Genomic DNA, 21,062 nt, shown 5'->3' on the forward strand with positions numbered 1-21,062 from the left:
CACTAGTAAAGTACACATCAATAACATTTATATCCAATATACCTTTGTTCACTTTGCCATCCTTCTTATCCACCAAATACTTCGGGTAGTTCCGCTTCAAGTGACCAGTCCCTTTGCAGTAGAAGCACTTAGTCTCAGGCTTAGGACCAGACCTAGGCTTCTTCACTTGAGCAGCAACTTGCTTGCTGTTCTTCTTGAAGTTCTCCTTCTTCCCTTTGCCCTTTTCTTGAAACTAGTGGTCTCGTCAACCATCAACACTTGATGTTTTTCTTGATTTCTACCTTCGTCGATTTCAGCATCACGAAGAGCTCGGGAATTACTTTCGTCGTCCCTTGCATACTATAGTTCATCACGAAGTTCTACTAACTTGGTGATGGTGACTAGAGAATTCTGTCAATCACTATTTTATCTGGAAGATTTAACTCCCACTTGATTCAAGCGATTGTAATACCCAGACAATCTGAGCACATGCTCACTAGTTGAGCGATTCTCCTCCATCTTTTAGCTATAGAACTTGTTGGAGACTTCATATCTCTCAACTCGGGTATTTGCTTGAAATATTAACTTCAACTCCTGGAACATCTCATATGGTCCATGACGTTCAAAACGTCTTTGAAGTCCCGATTCTAAGCCGTTAAGCATGGTGCACTAAACTATCAAGTAGTCATCATATTGAGCTAGCCAAACGTTCATAACGTCTGCATCTGCTGCTGCAATAGGTCTGTCACCTAGCGGTGCATCAAGGACATAATTTTTCTATGGAGCAATGAGGATAATCCTCAGATCACGGATCCAATCCGCATCTTTGCTACTAACATCTTTCAACATAATTTTTCTCTAGGAACATATCAAAAATAAACACAGGGAAGCAACAACGCGAGCTATTGATCTATAACATAATTTGCAAAATACTATCAGGACTAAGTTCATGATAAATTCAAGTTCAATTAATCATATTACTTAAGAACTCCCACTTAGATAGACATCCCTCTAATCCTCTAAGTGATCACGTGATGCATATCAACTAAACCATGTCCGATCATCACGTGAGATGGAGTAGTTTCAATGGTGAACATCACTATGTTGATCATATCTACTATATGATTCACGCTCGACCTTTTGGTCTCCATGTTCCGAGGCCATATCTGTTATATGCTAGGCTCGTCAAGTTTAACCTGAGTATTCCGCGTGTGCAACTGTTTTGCACCCGTTGTATTTGAACGTAGAGCCTATCACACCCGATCATCACGTGGTGTCTCAGCACGAAGAACTTTCGCAATGGTGCATACTCAGGGAGAACACTTATACTTTGATAATTTAGTGAAGGATCATCTTATAATGCTACCGTCAAAACAAAGCAAGATAAGATGCATAAAGGATTAACATCACATGCAATCAATATAAGTGATATGATATGGCCATCATCATCTTGTGCTTGTGATCTCCATCTCTGAAGCACCGTGCTTTTGATCTCCATCTCCGAAGCACCGTCATGATCGCCATCGTCACCGGCGCGACACCTTAATCTCCATCGTAGCATCGTTGTCGTCTCGTCAATCTTATGCTTCTACGACTATCGCTACCGCTTAGTGATAAAGTAAAGCATTACATGGCGATTGCATTGCGTACAATAAAACGACAACCATATGGCTCCTGCCAGTTGCCGATAACTCGGTTACAAAACATGATCATCTCATACAACAAATTATATCACATCATGTCTTGACCATTTCACATCACAACATGCCCTGCAAAAACAAGTTAGATGTCCTCTACTTTGTTGTTGCAAGTTTTAGGTGGCTGCTACGGGCTTAGAAAGAACCGTTCTTACCTACGCATTAAAACCACAACGATAGTTTGTCAAGTTGGTGTTGTTTTAACCTTCGCAAGGACCGGGCGTAGCCACACTCGGTTCAACTAAAGTGAGAGAGACAGACACCCGCCAGTCACCTTTAAGCAACGAGTGCTCCCAACGGTGAAACCAGTCTCGCGTAAGCGTACGCGTAATGTCGGTCCGGGCCGCTTCATCTCACAATACCGCCGAACCAAAGTATGACATGCTGGTAAGCAGTATGACTTATATCGCCCATAACTCACTTGTGTTCTACTCGTGCATAGCATGAACGCATAAAACCAGGCTCGGATACCACTGTTAGGGAACGTAGTAATTTCAAAAAAAATTCCTACGCACACACAAGATCATGGTGATGCATAGCAACGAGAGGGGAGAGTGTTGTCTACGTACCCTCGTAGACCGACAGCGGAAGCGTTATCACAACGCGGTTGATGTAGTCGTACGTCTTCACGATCCGACCGATCAAGTACCGAACGCACGGCACCTCCGAGTTCTACACACGTTCAGCTCGATGACGTCCCTCGAACTCCGATCCAGCCGAGTGTTGAGGGAAAGTTTCGTCAGCACGACGGCGTGGTGACGATGATGATGTTCCACCGACACAGGGCTTCGCCTAAGCTCCGCAACGGTATTATCGAGGTGTAATATGTTGGAGGGGGGCACCGCACACGGCTAAGAGATCTCAAGGATGAATTGTTGTGTCTCTGGGGTGCCCCCCTGCCCCCGTATATAAAGGAGCAAGGGGGAGGCAGCCGGCCAAGGGGAGAGGCGCGCCATAGGGGGGAGTCCTACTCCCACCGGGAGTAGGACTCCTCCTTTCCTTGTGGGAGTAGGAGAAGGGAAGGGGGAAGGAGAAAGAAGGAAGGGTGCGCCCCCCTTCCCTAGTCCAATTCGGACCAGACCATGGGGAGGGGTGCGGCCACCTTTTGAGGCCTTTCTCTCCTTTCCCGTATGACCCATTAAGGCCCAATACGAATTCCCGTAACTCACCGGTACTCCGAAAAATAGCCGAATCACTCGGAACCTTTCCGAAGTCCGAATATAGTCGTCCAATATATCGATTTTTACGTCTCGACTATTTCGAGACTCCTCGTCATATCCCCGATCTCATCCGGGACTCCGAACTCCTTCGGTACATCAAAACTCAATAAAATTGTCATCGTAACGTTAAGCGTGCGGACCCTACGGGTTCGAGAACTATGTAGACATGACCGAGACACGTCTCCGGTCAATAACCAATAGCGGGACCTGGATGCCCATATTGGCTCCCACATATTCTACGAAGATCTTTATCGGTCAGACCGCATAACAACATACGTTGTTCCCTTTGTCACCGGTATGTTACTTGCCCGAGATTTGATCGTCGGTATCTCGATACCTAGTTCAATCTCGTTACCGGCAAGTCTCTTTACTCGTTCCGTAATACATCATCCCGCAACTAACTCATTAGTCACAATGCTTGCAAGGCTTATAGTGATGTGCATTACCGAGTGGGCCCAGAGATACCTCTCCGACAATCGGAGTGACAAATCCTAATCTCGAAATACGCCAACCCAACAAATACCTTTAGAGACACCTGTAGAGCACCTTTATAATCACCCATTTACATTGTGACGTTTGGTAGCACACAAAGTGTTCCTCCGGTAAACGGGAGTTGCATAATCTCATAGTCATAGGAACATGTATAAGTCATGAAGAAAGCAATAGCAACATACTAAACGATCGGGTGCTAAGCTAACGGAATGGGTCAAGTCAATCACGTCATTCTCCTAATGAGGTGATCCCGTTAATCAAATGACAACTCATGTCTATGGCTAGGAAACATAACCATCTTTGATTAACGAGCTAGTCAAGTAGAGGCATACTAGTGACACTCTGTTTGTCTATGTATTCACACATGTATTATGTTTCCGGTTAATACAATTCTAGCATGAATAATAATCATTTATCATGATATAAGGAAATAAATAATAACTTTATTATTGCCTCTAGGGCATATTTCCTTCAGTGGAACTATGGGTTGTTATGTTCATGCAACTATATTGATGTTGGTTTTCGTGCTACCATATATATTGTTGTTTCGTGCTATTATTTGTGGGTTGCTATGGGTTGTTTCGTGTTATTATTTGTGTGTTGCTATGAGTTGCTACACCACATTCACCACACACACCATCTTCACAATGTTGGCCAAATCATGGGTCATGGCCCAAACCATGGACATGCAAGTAGGACATGCAAACCCACCATGGACATGCAACTAATTTAGTTCATGCGGGAGCGACTACAATAGAAAAAGGGCCACAGGTGCAAAAATAGAAAAAAGGAACATGATCTGTCGGGTTATAGATCGACGGTACAAATTATGGAGTGTGGGATCTGTACTCACAGTTACCTAACTTTTGCAAAAAGGTCCTGACAATTCTGATTGATTTGTGCACACGGGTCACCCCTCTCCCCCATCGCCCTATCTCTTGCACACAGTGGCGGCGGGACGCCGTCGACTTGCGCAGCCCATTCCCGGTACTCCGGCTCGCAAGTCATCTGGATCAGCCTCCCTCACACCCACGACGTTGCTCTCCACATCAACCCAGAAGCCGCCGTCCCAGCAGCCACTGCCAAGGTCCACTCAACCGGGGCACCACCTGGCCTTCACCGCGCCGGACTATGGCGGGTTTGTGGCCGGCCGGAAGACCCATAGCACAGACGTGCCCGAGAGGGCGCAGCCTGACGGCCGCACATGCCAGGTCTTCTTCCTCGACCCCGATGGTGAGGGATTTGTTCTCGGGTGATGCTTAATGTTCGTTGGATTCCTATTTTATGAACAGTATTTACAGTTATAATTGTAAATTGAACTTGCTATCTCGGTGATTTCTCTATTCTTGGTCTATACGTCCCAGGATCTAGCAGTGGCATGTTGATTAGTAGTTGTGGTATTGTATATTGCTACTCGCTGATGGCAAGTTTGGTGTATCGATGCTAGGCTCCTTTCCAATCAGCTGAAGCCATGGATTTTTTCTCTATGTTTTGGTTTTGTACTAATTATAGTGTTGCTTGGCTTTCCTGCTTTCGTTTGGCACTGTATCCGATACCTTCTGAGCTTGCCCAGTCCAGGGGTTACTCTAAACTTGATCTAGTATTAGACTGAAACACTTTTTGAGTTCTTTAGATGTTTCTTTCTTTCTCTGTAGCAAGAGATCGAAGTGGGGAGCACTATTTTCTTCAAAACAATATTGTGATAATATATCTGAAAACACAAGGAAAGAAATATTAATCACTGCACAAGCTTGATATGCTTATACTAGATTTTCGAGCAGTTTTGTAAATTGAGATCTCATCCTCTTCTCGGAACACCGGAACAAACTAATCTCATCTACCTATTAAATTACCTGCATGTGAAGTGGTTGTATGCATAGAACTGAAATTCGTTAGACTTGCAATAGGTGCCACTTCACTGATTTCTGATAGTTCACTATCTATTTGTCCAATAATGTCATTGAAACTAAAATCATGATAGTTTTGGTTTAGTGAAACAATTGTATTAGCTTTTTGGTCGTACTCATTCGGCTTTTATGACACTACGTTTGTAAAAAGAACAGTTGCAACTTTTTTACCTTTTGTATGTAGAAAAGAAGACTCTCTTCTTGTGTATCTTTTTAATTTGCAACATGAACATTGCAAATCTTGGAATTGGGGCTGATTTTCTCAATTTCTGTTGTGCGTATGCTGGATAGATTGAAGCTCGTCGACTAGTAGTACAAAGTTTGATCTCCGCTATTTTGTTGCTGCATCTTGAACTGAAATGGAGGGAAGTAGTGAGACATCGCCTTTAGGAGAGCCCATAATTGCAAAATTTGTACGAACACTATCAGGTGAGAAGACGCAGTCCAAAAAAGCAAGAATATATTTTCATTACCTAATTTTCCGTTAATCCCTTCTTTGATGTTTTTGCTTAATATTTGTTTGCAGCTGTGGAATCTGTCAATAGTGTTCAAAATCAAGATTTCAGCGATGCTACCTCGTTTGCAGAGATAATTCTCCAATGGTTCTCATTGATGGTGCGAGTACACCAAAAAAGAAACAAGCTTGCTCACAATATTGTTCTTCTCAAACCCATGACTTCTTTTGAGTGATTAAATTGTCCAAGTGGCTTCTCTGTCCAGCATAAAAACATTTAGGTTGTGTTTTGGGATTAATTTTTCTCTAATTTTCCTTCCATGTCGTATGTGCGACAAGCAATCAAATTGTATTGTTTATACTCATATTACCACAAAATCATCATTTCTTTCTTAACATTAAGGAAATGTTAAGTCACAAGATATAATTAGCAGGAAATGACCATTGGAGGGAGTAAATGGCTTACTGTTTTAACCTACTTGCGCTTGATTTGGGATAGACCTTCGGTTGCTAACCAGCCATTGAGCCATAAAACTTATAATGTAATATCAATAAATCAGTATAGCCGGTCGTAAGCTGTTTGCGTTACGCAAGTCTTCTTGGGATGATGAGCTATGTAAATTGATATAAATGATCAATTATTGTCAAGCTGTGAATATATTTTGCTGTATGATATTGTTTTCATTTTCTCTTCACTGGTCTGACATGTGCCTTTGTGCTGCAGCATGAAGTTTTTTGCTGAGTGGTGTCTCTCCCAGAATGGCTTACTGTTTTGACCTACTTGCTAATCAATTATTGTCAAGCTGTGAATCATGTTTGCTGAGTGGTGTCTCTCCCAGAACAAGAAGCTTGATGAGCAAGAAGTAGTAGAACTGGAGGGAAATGCTAGAGCTTATCGTTTTAAATAGCAATGCCTATTGAGTGATGATCATATTAGTCCTTAATACTTTGTCTTGCTGGCCATGTACTAAAAATAGTGCTACCATGTCTCATCAAGATATGTATGCTTGTGATATGCTCAATCTGGGATTGCCAGTCTGATGTTTAGTTATGCTTCAAAGGGTGGCTTAATTTGATCTATGTACTCACATATTTGTGATACATATTGACATACTTTGCACTGCCAATCGTATTCAGCTTCTTTTTGCATAATTAGTGATGTAGTACAAGCCACGAAAAATGTTGGGGAACGTAGTAATTTCAAAAAAAATTCCTACGCACACACAAGATCATGGTGATGCATAGCAACGAGAGGGTGGAGTGTTGTCTACGTACCCTCGTAGACCGACAGCGGAAGCGTTATCACAACGTAGTTGATGTAGTCGTACGTCTTCACGATCCGACCGATCAAGTACCGAACGCACGGCACCTCCGAGTTCTACACACGTTCAGCTCGATGACGTCCCTCGAACTCCGATCCAGCCGAGTCTTGAGGGAGAGTTTCGTCAGCACGACGGCGTGGTGACGATGATGATGTTCCACCGACACAGGGCTTCGCCTAAGCTCCGCAACAGTATTATCGAGGTGTAATATGTTGGAGGGGGGCACCGCACACGGCTAAGAGATCTCAAGGATCAATTGTTCTGTCTCTGGGGTGCCCCCCTGCCCCTGTATATAAAGGAGCAAGGGGGAGGCAGCCGGCCAAGGGGAGAGGCGCGCCATAGGGGGGAGTCCTACTCCCACCGGGAGTAGGACTCCTCCTTTCCTTGTGGGAATAGGAGAAGGGAAGGGGGAAGGAGAAAGAAGGAAGGGTGCGCCCCCCTTCCCTAGTCCAATTCGGACCAGACCATGGGGAGGGGTGCAGCCACCTTTTGAGGCCTTTCTCTCCTTTCCCGTATGGCCCATTAAGGCCCAATACGAATTCCCGTAACTCTCCGGTACTCCGAAAAATACCCGAATCACTCGGAACCTTTCTGAAGTCCGAATATAGTCATCCAATATATCGATATTTACGTCTCGGCCATTTTGAGACTCCTTGTCATATCCCCGATCTCATCCGGGACTCCGAACTCCTTCGGTACATCAAAACTCAATAAAACTGTCATCGTAACGTTTAAGCGTGCGGACCCTACGGGTTCGAGAACTATGTAGACATGACCGAGACACGTCTCCGGTCAATAACCAATAGCGGGACCTGGATGCCCATATTGGCTCCCACATATTCTACGAAGATCTTTATCGGTCAGACCGCATAACAACATACGTTGTTCCCTTTGTCACCGGTATGTTACTTGCCCGAGATTTGATCGTCGGTATCTCGATACCTAGTTCAATCTCGTTACCGGCAAGTCTCTTTACTCGTTCCGTAACACATCATCCCGCAACTAACTCATTAGTCACAATGCTTGCAAGGCTTATAGTGATGTGCATTACCGAGTGGGCCCAGAGATACCTCTCCGACAATCGGAGTGACAGATCCTAATCTCGAAATACGGCAACCCAACAAGTACCTTTGGAGACACCTGTAGAGCACCTTTATAATCACCCATTTACGTTGTGACGTTTGGTAGCACACAAAGTGTTCCTCCGGTAAACGGGAGTTGCATAATCTCATAGTCATAGGAACATGTATAAGTCATGAAGAAAGCAATAGCAACATACTAAACGATCGAGTGCTAAGCTAACGGAATGGGTCAAGTCAATCACGTCATTCTCCTAATGAGGTGATCCTGTTAATCAAATGACAACTCATGTCTATGGCTAGGAAACATAACCATCTTTGATTAACGAGCTAGTCAAGTAGAGGCATACTAGTGACACTCTGTTTGTCTATGTATTCACACATGTATTATGTTTCCGGTTAATACAATTCTAGCATGAATAATAAACATTTATCATGATATAAGGAAATAAATAATAACTTTATTATTGACTCTAGGGCATATTTCCTTCAGTCTCCCACTTACACTAGAGTCAATAATCTAGTTCACATCGCCATGTGATTTAACATCAATAGTTCACATCACCATGTGATTAACACCCATAGTTCGCATCGTCATGTGACCAACACCCAAAGGGTTTACTAGAGTCAGTAATCTAGTTCACATCGCTATGTGATTAACACCCAAAGAGTACTAAGGTGTGATCATGTTTTGCTTGTGAGATAATTTTAGTCAACGGGTCTGTCACATTCAGATCCGTAAGTATTTTGTAAATTTCAATGTCTACAATGCTCTGCACGGAGCTACTCTAGCTAATTGCTCCCACTTTCAATATGTATCTAGACCGAGACTTAGAGTCATCTAGATTTAGTGTCAAAACTTACATCGACGTAACCCTTTACGACGAACCTTTTGTCACTTCCATAATCGAGAAACATATCCTTATTCCACTAAGGATAATTTTGACCGCTGTTCAGTGATCTACTCCTAGATCACTATTGTACTCCCTTGCCAAAATCAGTGTAGGGTATACAATAGACCTGGTACACAGCATGGCATACTTTATAGAACCTATGGCCAAGGCATAGGGAATGACTTTCATCCTTTTTCTATCTTCTGCCGTGGTCAGGTTTTGAGTCTTACTCAATTTCACACCTTGTAACACAGGCAAGAAACTCTTTCTTTGACTGTTCCATTTTGAACCACTTCAAAATCTTGTTAAGGTATGTACTCATTGAAAAAACTTATCAAGCGTCTTGATCTATCTCTATAGATCTTGATGCTCAATATGTAAGCAGCTTCACTGAGGTCTTTCTTTGAAAAACTCCTTTCAAACACTCCTTTATGCTTTGCAGAATAATTCTACATTATTTCCGATCAACAATATGTCATTCACATATACTTATCAGAAATGTTGTAGTGCTCCCACTCACTTTCTTGTAAATACAGGCTTCACCGCAAGTCTGTATAAAACTATATCCTTTGATCAACTTATCAAAGCGTATATTCCAACTCTGAGATGCTTGCATATTTTGTTAGCACTTTTAGGATTGACAAAACCTCCTGGTTGCATCATATACAACTCTTCTTTAATAAATCCATTAAGGAATGCAGTTTTGTTTATCCATTTGCCATATTTCATAAAATGCGGCAATTGCTAACATGATTCGGACAGACTTGAGCATCGCTACGGGTGAGAAGGTCTCATCGTAGTCAATCCCTTGAACTTGTCGAAAACCTTTCGCAACAAGTCGAGCTTTATAGACAGTAACATTACCATCAACGTCAGCCTTCTTCTTGAAGATCCATTTATTTTCAATGGCTTGCCGATCATTGGGCAAGTCAACCAAAGTCCATACTTTGTTCTCATATATGGATCTCATCTCAGATTTCGTGGCTTCAAGCCATATTTGCGGAATCTGGGCTCACCATCGCTTCTTCATAGTTCGTAGGTTCGTCATGGTCTAGTAACATAACCTCCAGAACAGGATTACCGTACCACTCTGGTGCGGATCTTACTCTGGTTTACCTACGAGGTTTGGTAGTAACTTGATCTGAACTTACATGATCATCATAATTAACTTCCTCACTAATTGGTGTAGGAGTCACAGGAACAGATTTCTGTGATGAGCTACTTTCCAATAAGGGAGCAGGTACAGTTACCTCATCAAGTTTTACTTTCCTCCCACTCACTTCTTTCGAGAGAAACTCCTTCTCTAGAAAGGATCCATTCTTAGCAATGAATGTCTTGCCTTCGGATCTGTGATAGAAGGTGTACCCAACTGTCTCCTTTGGGTATCCTATGAAGACACATTTCTCCGATTTGGGTTTGAGCTTATCAGGATGAAACCTTTTCACATAAGCATCGCAACCCCAAACTTTTAAGAAACGACAACTTTGGTTTCTTGCTAAACCTCAGTTCATAAGATGTCGTCTCAACGGATTTAGATGGTACCCTATTTAACGTGAATGCAGCTGTCTCTAATGCATAACCCCAAAACGATAGTGGTAGATCGGTAAGAGACATCATATATCGCACCATACCTAATAAAGTACGATTACGACGTTCGGACACACCATTACACCGTGGTGTTCCAGGTGGCGTGAGTAGTGAAACTATTTCACATTGTTTTAACTGAAGGCCAAACTCGTAACTCAAATACTCTTCTCTACGATCAGATCATAGAAACTTTATTTTCTTGTCACGATAATTTTCCACTTCACTCTGAAATTCTTTGAACTTTTCAAATGTTTCAGACTTATGTTTCATCAAGTAGATATACCCATATCTGCTTAAATCATCTGTGAAGGTGAGAAAATAGCGATATCCGCCACGAGCCTCAACATTCATCGGACCACATACATCTGTATGTATGATTTCCAACAAATCTGTTGCTCTCTCCATAGTTCCGGAGAACGGTGTTTTAGTCATCTTGCCCATGAGGCACGGTTCGCAAGTACCAAGTGATTCATAATCAAGTGGTTCCAAAAGTCCATCAGTATGGAGATTTTTCATGCGCTTTACACCGATATGACCTAAACGGCAGTGCCACAAATAAGTTGCACTGTCATTATTAACTTTGCATCTTTTGGCTTCAATATTATGAATATGTGTATCACTACGATCGAGATCCAACAAACCATTTTATTGGGTGTATGACCATAGAAGGTTTTATTCATGTAAACAGAACAACAATTATTCTTTTATTTAAATGAATAACCGTATTGCAACAAACATGATCAAATCATATTGATGCTCAACGCAAACACCAAATAACACTTATTTAGTTTCAACACTAATCCCGAAAGTATAGGGAGTGTGCGATGATGATCATATCAATCTTGGAACTACTTCCAACACACATCGTCACCTCGTCTTTTACTAGTCTCTGTTTATTCTGCAACTCCCGTTTCGAGTTACTACTCTTAGCAACTGAACCAGTATCAATTACCGAGGGGTTGCTATAAACACTAGTAAAGTACACATCAATAATCTGTATATCAAATATACCTTTGTTCACTTTGCCATCCTTCTTATCCACCAAATAGTTGGGGTAGTTCCGCTTCCAGTGACCAGTCCCTTTGCAGTAGAAGCACTTAGTCTCAGGCTTAGGACCAGACTTAGGCTTCTTCACTTGAGCAGCAACTTGCTTGTCGTTCTTTTTGAAGTTCCCCTTCTTCCCTTTGCCCTTTTCTTGAAACTAGTGGTCTCATCAACCATCAACACTTGATGTTTTTCTTGATTTTTACCTTCGTTGATTTCAGCATCACGAAGAGCTCGGGACTTACTTTCGTCATCCCTTGCATACTATAGTTCATCACGAAGTTCTACTAACTTGGTGATGGTGACTAGAGAATTTTGTCAATCACTATTTTATCTGGAAGATTAACTCCCACTTGATTCAAGCGATTGTAGTACCCAGACAATCTGAGCACATGCTCACTAGTTGAGCGATTCTCCTCCATCTTTTAGCTATAGAACTTGTTGGAGACTTCATATCTCTCAACTCGGGTATTTGCTTGAAATATTAACTTCAACTCCTGGAACATCTCATATGGTCCATGACGTTCAAAACGTCTTTGAAGTCCCGATTCTAAGCCGTTAAGCATGGTGCACTAAACTATCAAGTAGTCATCATATTGAGCTAGCCAAACGTTCATAACGTCTGCATCTGCTCCTGCAATAGGTCTGTCACCTAGCGGTGCATCAAGGACATAATTTTTCTGTGCAGCAATGAGGATAATCCTCAGATCACGGATCCAATCCGCATCTTTGCTACTAACAGCTTTCAACATAATTTTCTCTAGGAACATATCAAAAATAAAACAGGGAAGCAACAACGCGAGCTATTGATCTACAACATAATTTGCAAAATACTATCAGGACTAAGTTCATGATAAATTTAAGTTCAGTTAATCATATTACTTAAGAACTCCCACTTAGATAGGCATCCCTCTAATCCTCTAAGTGATCACGTGATCCATATCAACTAAACCATGTCCGATCATCACGTGAGATGGAGTAGTTTCAATGGTGAACATCACTATGTTGATCATATCTACTATATGATTCACGCTCGACCTTTCGGTCTCCGTGTTCCGAGGCCATATCTGTTATATGCTAGGCTCGTCAAGTTTAACCTGAGTATTCCGCGTGTGCAACTGTTTTGCACCCGTTGTATTTGAACGTAGAGCCTATCACACCCGATCATCACGTGGTGTCTCAGCACGAAGAACTTTCGCAACGGTGCATACTCAGGGAGAACACTTATACTTTGATAATTTAGTGAAGGATCATCTTATAATGCTACCGTCAAACAAAGCAAGATAAGATGCATAAAGGATTAACATCACATGCAATCAATATAAGTGATATGATATGGCCATCATCATCTTGTGCTTATGATCTCCATCTCCGAAGCACCGTGCTTGTGATCTCCATCTCCGAAGCACCGTCATGATCACCATCGTCACCGGCGCGACACCTTGATCTCCATCGTAGCATCGTTGTCGTCTCGTCAATCTTATGCTTCTACGACTATCGCTACCGCTTAGTGATAAAGTAAAGCATTACATGGCGATTGCATTGCGTACAATAAAACGACAACCATATGGCTCCTGCCAGTTGCCGATAACTCGGTTACAAAACATGATCATCTCATACAACAAATTATATCACATCATGTCTTGACCATTTCACATCACAACATGCCCTGCAAAAACAAGTTAGACGTCCTCTACTTTGTTGTTGCAAGTTTTAGGTGGCTGCTACGGGCTTAGAAAGAACCGTTCTTACCTACGCATTAAAACCACAACGATAGTTTGTCAAGTTGGTGTTGTTTTAACCTTCGCAAGGACCGGGCGTAGCCACACTCGGTTCAACTAAAGTGAGAGAGACAGACACCCGCCAGTCACCTTTAAGCAACGAGTGCTCCCAACGGTGAAACCAGTCTCGCGTAAGCGTACGCGTAATGTCGGTCCGGGCCGCTTCATCTCACAATACCGCCGAACCAAAGTATGACATGCTGGTAAGCAGTATGACTTATATCGCCCATAACTCACTTGTGTTCTACTCGTGCATAGCATCAACGCATAAAACCAGGCTCGGATACCACTGTTGGGGAACGTAGTAATTTCAAAAAAAAATTCCTACGCACACACAAGATCATGGTGATGCATAGCAACGAGAGGGGAGAGTGTTGTCTACGTACCCTCGTAGACCGACAGCGGAAGCGTTATCACAACGCGGTTGATGTAGTCGTACGTCTTCACGATCCGACCGATCAAGTACCGAACGCACGGCACCTCCGAGTTCTACACACGTTCAGCTCGATGACGTCCCTCGAACTCCGATCCAGCCGAGTGTTGAGGGAAAGTTTCGTCAGCACGACGGCGTGGTGACGATGATGATGTTCCACCGACACAGGGCTTCGCCTAAGCTCCGCAACGGTATTATCGAGGTGTAATATGTTGGAGGGGGGCACCGCACACGGCTAAGAGATCTCAAGGATGAATTGTTGTGTCTCTGGGGTGCCCCCCTGCCCCCGTATATAAAGGAGCAAGCGGGAGGCAGCCGGCCAAGGGGAGAGGCGCGCCATAGGGGGGAGTCCTACTCCCACCGGGAGTAGGACTCCTCCTTTCCTTGTGGGAGTAGGAGAAGGGAAGGGGGAAGGAGAAAGAAGGAAGGGTGCGCCCCCCTTCCCTAGTCCAATTCGGACCAGACCATGGGGAGGGGTGCGGCCACCTTTTGAGGCCTTTCTCTCCTTTCCCGTATGGCCCATTAAGGCCCAATACGAATTCCCGTAACTCTCCGGTACTCCAAAAAATACCCGAATCACTCGGAACCTTTCCGAAGTCCGAATATAGTCGTCCAATATATCGAATTTTACGTCTCGACCATTTCGAGACTCCTCGTCATATCCCCGATCTCATCCGGGACTCCGAACTCCTTCGGTACATCAAAACTCAATAAAATTGTCATCGTAACGTTAAGCGTGCGGACCCTACGGGTTCGAGAACTATGTAGACATGACCGAGACACGTCTCCGGTCAATAACCAATAGCGGGACCTGGATGCCCATATTGGCTCCCACATATTCTACGAAGATCTTTATCGGTCAGACCGCATAACAACATACGTTGTTCCCTTTGTCACCGGTATGTTACTTGCCCGAGATTTGATCGTCGGTATCTCGATACCTAGTTCAATCTCGTTACCGGCAAGTCTCTTTACTCGTTCCGTAACACATCATCCCGCAACTAACTCATTAGTCACAATGCTTGCAAGGCTTATAGTAATATGCATTACCGAGTGGGCCCAGAGATACCTCTCCGACAATCGGAGTGACAAATCCTAATCTCGAAATACGCCAACCCAACAAGTACCTTTGGAGACACCTGTAGAGCACCTTTATAATCACCCATTTACGTTGTGACGTTTGGTAGCACACAAAGTGTTCCTCCGGTAAACGGGAGTTGCATAATCTCATAGTCATAGGAACATGTATAAGTCATGAAGAAAGCAATAGCAACATACTAAACGATCGAGTGATAAGCTAACGGAATGGGTCAAGTCAATCACGTCATTCTCCTAATGAGGTGATCCCGTTAATCAAATGACAACTCATGTCTATGGCTAGGAAACATAACCATCTTTGATTAACGAGCTAGTCAAGTAGAGGCATACTGGTGACACTCTGTTTGTCTATGTATTCACACATGTATTATGTTTCCGGTTAATACAATTCTAGCATGAATAATAAACATTTATCATGATATAAGGAAATATATAATACTTTATTATTGCCTCTAGGGCATATTTCCTTCAAAAAATGCACTGAAATATGCATTGTTTTGATGAAGTAGATACGTGCAAAGATTTTAAGCAGTATAACTAATAGGACATGGGGCTTCATTAGTGCAGAATCCATAAGGGTCGGTGGACAAAATGAATGAAGAGGGAGATGAAATACTTGAGGTGGTTGCTGCAAATGTTCTATTTTATAACTAGTTATTAGTAGGGGGTTTTCGTAAAATGTACATTAAGTGGCTGAGATCCATCCACCTGAATCTGTGCCATCTACCTATGATCCAATGGCCTAGGTTCCTTTTTCTATTTTTGCACCTGTAGCCCTTTTTCTATTGTAGTCGCTCCCAGTTCATGCAAGCATGCAACTCCTTTAGTTCATGGAACAGTAGACATGCATAAAAACAATCATAAAACAATAGTGGACAAGCAACAAATATGTAAAGCAAAAAAAAAAACAAGTTACAACACATACATGTGTTCATGCAGCCATGCACGAATGGATCTATCTATCCTCCTTAAAAAATGATTCAATTAATTTAATGTATCAAAAAAGACTTTTTGATACATTAAATTAATTGAATCATTTTAAGGAGGATACATGCATTAAATTTAGTGCATGGAATTTAGTGTATCAAAAAATGATCCATCACAAAATTTAGTGCACGAATGGATCTATCTATCAAAAAGTTGTTTTATCGATTTACATTGTGTATCAAAAAATGATCCATCACAAAAATTAGTGCACGACCTACACGGGTGCACCAAGCGGGTGGGCTTGTTTTCTATTTGGCCTGCTTTTTCTCACAGTCCTCCATGAAGAAAAATTTGGCCAAAGTAAAAACAAGTAACATTTTATTTGCCGAAGTTAGAGGTTTATTTGCGGAAGCAACATTTTATTTAAAGGTTTAATCAAAGTATTTTTCTCTAAACATGGGTGCCTCTATGCTATTAAAAAGGGCTGGTGCCCCTACGCGGGTGGGTTGGTCTCTATTTGGGCTGGTTATTTTCTCATGGCCCAACATCTATTCGGCTGCCCAATTTTGTTTTTTACTAGAAACTGAATTTGGGTGTGCACTCTGTTAACTGAAGAACAAAACCAGAGCATGAACACTGAATAATTTTTCAAATTGCTGCTTCATTTCAGATACATGAACTTGGCATGGCGCAGATATCATATCCTCTACCCTGACAGGCCTAAATGCCCATTCTAATGACGAATGAACAACAAATAAAACAAAAACAGAGCAATGATACAACAATAGAACGCCCCTGCCATGATATTTGCTTGCTTCTGCAATCGATCATCTGCATTAGATGTTTCTTGATATTCTTCAGTTCCTCGGTCACTTCAGACTCCGCGTGCAGTTCAGCATTGCGCGCATACATCGCCATCGGCACGACTCTACCCGCCCCTCCGCCCGAGCTCCCCAAATTCTCCACAGCAATCGGCGACACCCCGCCCAAATTGAGCTCCCAGGTTGCGGCCCCGCTCGAATCAATGTAGCCCTCAAACTGAATCCTGTCAATATAATCATCAATCCACTCGAAATGGGTACATTTCTTCAGGATCTGAAAACAACAACATGAACCCTAAATCCCAAATTCGAGGAGAAAAAACAAAATATGGAGAAATCAGAGCAAATGACAGCGAAAGAACGGGCTAAGAACTGAGGTCTAACCTTGCCATTCCTTCCTGCCATTGGTCTGCTCAAGCATTTCACAAATTCCCACCCAAGATTGCCATTCTCATCCGTCTTACTGACCAACCGTTTAAGAGGCTCTGGGCGTGGGCAGTCAGGGCACCTTGTGAGCAGCACTGGACCATATTGTCGTCATTTTGAGTGCGTGACGGAGGAGGTAGACATCTGCGCTAGGTCGTCGGAGAAGAGAAAGATTGGGGAAAGGGGAAGCAATGGGCGGCGCCGGGCGGACGGGCACGGGCGCTCGTCTCTTCTAGCTGCGAGGAGGTAGGTCCCGTGCTTACGTGGAAAAGTGGTGGGTCCCGTGCTTATGTGGATAAGTGATGGGTCCAGCCCCTAACAGCTAACAAGGGCATCAGTTGAGTTTAAGAGCCATGCTGTGCGTGGGCTATTTTTTTTTGCGAGAAAACTTTCAATCTATTCATCTTCTATCATAGCAGTACAACGAACACTAGAAATAATAAAAATTACATCCAAATTTGTAGAACGCCTAGCGACGACTACAATCACTGAAGCGAGCCGAAGGTGCGCCGCCGTCATCACCCCTCCCTCGCCGAAGTCGGGCACAACTTGTTGTATTAGACAGTCGGGAAGTCGTCGTGCTAAGCCCCCATAGGACCAGCGCACCAGAACAACAATCGCCGCTGATGAAGAATAACATAGATCGAAAGGATCCAACCTGAAGACACACGAACATAGACAAACCACAACCAAATCCGAGCAAATCCACCGAGGATAGATCCGCCGGATACACACCTCCACACGGCCACCAACGATGGTAGACGCACCACCGGAATGGGGACTAGGCGGGGAGACCTTTATTCCATCTTCAGAGAGCCGCCGCCGTCTCGTCTTCCCAAGTAGGACACAAACCCTAACAAATCTCGAAGAAACAACTAACAACGGAGCCCTCCCGCCGGTCCTTGCCAGGATCCACCGCGCTCACATGGCCCTAGGGCCACCGGAGACGAGGCGGACCTGCGGCGGAGCCGGCGAGAGGCACCAACCCTAGCTTTTCTTGGAGGAGGAGGCGACGGCTGGAAAGAGGAGCACGATCTGTTTTGTTACATGTGCGTGGGTTATTTACTCTCTCAAAAGTGTCACACGACAGCCATTCAGTCGAACAACGTCTCACCCATTCCAATTCCCACGAAATGTGTCGCACAGGAGCTATAAGCCCGGCCTCATGAGTCTATCGCCACGGGCAGCGGCAGCTCACAACAACACACACAAGGACCGCACATCGTGAGCGGGCATACGTGCAGCGCCCACGGGCTCACGGGCGCCGGGGCAGATTGGATGAGGTGTCCCCGTGTGAGGGCGCACGGCGTGCTGGATCCGCAGCTAGTTTTGCACCGGAAAACAGTGGTGCATGGTGACCGCAGCGGCACGATGATTTCACGGTCGTCGTTGGAGATGTCCTCAGAGGTCACCCTGTAAAACTAAGTAACCTTTTTGTATTTCTAGCAAAACTAGGCAGCTAGCTAGGCGTGTGGCCGTGTCAGTGAGCCAGGCCAGCTGGTCGGCTGGCTACCGATCGAAATGGTCCCCGATGCGCTGGCGACGCAACCGGCCGCCGCGAATACGAGCGAGCTCGATCGGTTTAATCATGCCGCCGCTGGATCACGTGCGCGCACGTACTTGGTCGATTATAGTATGCTGGACACATTCATCCTTGGTCGTCCGGATCAGCTATCGGATCAGATGTGATCGATCGGAGGAATCGAATGAAAATAATGCAAACAAAATCGTAAGAGCAACTCCAACGGGCCGACCCAAACGGACGGCGATTTCGTCCGCTTTTTGTCCGTTTGGGTCGGCCGCCCGCCCGGCGTCCGCCCTGTTTTTCATATGGGTCGGCAGCGCGCCCAACGCGCCGACCCATATGTGCAGGCGTGGCCGGCTGGCCGCCCAATTTTACATTGAGTTGCATTCAACATATTGTGAAATGAAAATTTAACAAGCAAAATAGTTTAGCCGCCCAAATAAATAGTATAGTTTTACATGCCAAATACAAATAAAAATGTTTCACATAGTTTTGTAAACGAATAAAAGAAGATACATCTATTGGTTGCCAACATGAGTCCACATATGCTCAACCAAATCATTTTGCAGTTGCACGTGAGTTTCCCAATCACGCATGTCTTCATGAAACTGAGTGAACTGCTCAAATGTTGACGCTACTCCATGCTCAGACACAACATTCTCACCCTGAAACTGAAAGCCTTGATCGTACAGACGTTCCGGGCGCTCGTCTACTACGATCATATTGTGCATGATCACACAAGCAGTCATCACCTCCCATAGTTTCTGCGTGCTCCAAGTATTAGCAGGATACCGAACGACGCCCCATCGAGATTGCAAAACACCAAAGGCACGCTCGACATCCTTTCTAGCACTCTCTTGCTCTTGGGCAAATGTTTTCCTTTTCTCTCCGACAGGGTTGGGTATTGTCTTTACAATAGTGGTCCACTGAGGATAGATACCGTCACCCAAATAGTACCCTTTGTCGTAGTTGTGGCCGTTGACAGCAAAGTTCACCGGTGGGCTGTTGCCTTCGGCAAGCTTAGCAAACACCGGCGAGCGCTGAAGCACGTTGATATCATTGTGTGATCCAGCCATGCCAAAGAAAGAGTGCCAGATCCAGAGATCTTGAGACGCCACGGCCTCTAGTATGATAGTGCAAGCCCTGACATGTCCCTTATACTGCCCTTGCCAGGCAGAAGGGCGGTTCTTCCACTCCCAGTGCATGCAGTCTATGCTGCCAAGCATCCCCGGGAAGCCCCTGCTAGCATTCATCGCCAACAAACGGACTGTATCTTCAGCTGTCGGCTCTCTCAAGTATTCAGGGCCAAACACAGCAATCACAGCCTTGCAGAACTTATACAGGGACTCTAGGCATGTAGACTCGCTGATACGGACGTACTCGTCAATGAGATCACCGGGCACTCCGTATGCAAGCATTCGGATGGCGGCAGTGCATTTCTGATAAGAGGAGAAACCAATCTTGCCGACGGCATCCTCTTTGCACTCGAAGTAGTCATCATAGCCGACCACTCCCTCTCTAATACGGTTGAAAACATGCCTACTCATACGGAACCGGCGGCGGAATTTGTGATGTTTGAACAACGGGTTTGTTGTATCAAAATAGTCCTTCCAGAGAAGGAAATGCCCGCTCTCTCGGTTACGATTCAACGCCGGAAGGTGGCCCGGAATGGAGCCACGGAACAATGGCCGCTGGTTGTTGAGGTGGTGATGGACCAACACGGCAGCCAATATCTCCTCCTTGTCGTCGGACGACGAATCGTCGGAGTCGCAAATGAAATTGTGGAAAAAGAACTCGTCGGCGGAGTCCATTTTCGTACCTTGGCAAACTGTCGAACAGCTTGCGGGCATCGAAGAAGGAGACGGCCGGCGAGGGGAGACGTGGCGCCCACAGAACAGCTAGCTGCCCTGCCGGCGTCCGACGAGTGTGACGGCGTCGAGCGAGCGTGCCGGTCATATGTGGCGGGGGCGGCGAGGCGTCTTCTTGGTCGCGGGCGGCTGGGCGGTGGGGGAATCGGCGGCGGGAACCAGTTTGCTCCCCGGCGGCAAAACGGCGGCGGCGGGTGACTGGGGGCAGGGCGGCGTTGCGGCAGCTGGAAGAGTTGCCTACAAAAATGGGCGGCGGCGTCGGTGACGGAGGAGGCGGGGGCGAGGGTTGCTTGTTGGCCGGGGGGAGGGGAGGTCAATGTGTCACAGACCAGCGGGCCCGGAGACAGGAGTAGGCGAGCGCGCGCGTCCGTCGCGTGTCCGCGCCGACGCAAATCAGGCTAAAAAATGGGCCGGGAATGGGTCGCCCGCGGACGAAAAACGGACGCGCGTCCGTTTGGGTCGGCACGTTGGGCCGCCTTTTCTGTCCGCGCCGACCCAAACGGACGGCC

At 44.9% G+C, this 21,062-nt stretch overlaps 1 protein-coding gene across 1 annotated transcript; it reads right to left on the minus strand.

Annotated features, from left to right (window-relative positions):
* Positions 1 to 16,633: 16,633 nt before the first annotated feature.
* Positions 16,634 to 20,333, minus strand: LOC141022001 (uncharacterized). Its single transcript, XM_073497872.1, has 3 exons — positions 19,376 to 20,333; positions 18,399 to 18,573; positions 16,634 to 17,008 (listed from the first exon to the last, which is right to left on the minus strand). Exons 1-3 carry the CDS (start codon positions 20,230 to 20,232, stop codon positions 16,634 to 16,636), a joined length of 1,407 nt encoding a protein of 468 aa, XP_073353973.1. The 5' UTR covers positions 20,233 to 20,333.
* Between the last annotated feature and the right edge of the window lie 729 nt (positions 20,334 to 21,062).

Source organism: Aegilops tauschii, chromosome 4, assembly GCF_002575655.3.
Source record: "Aegilops tauschii subsp. strangulata cultivar AL8/78 chromosome 4, Aet v6.0, whole genome shotgun sequence".
NCBI lineage: Eukaryota > Viridiplantae > Streptophyta > Magnoliopsida > Poales > Poaceae > Aegilops > Aegilops tauschii.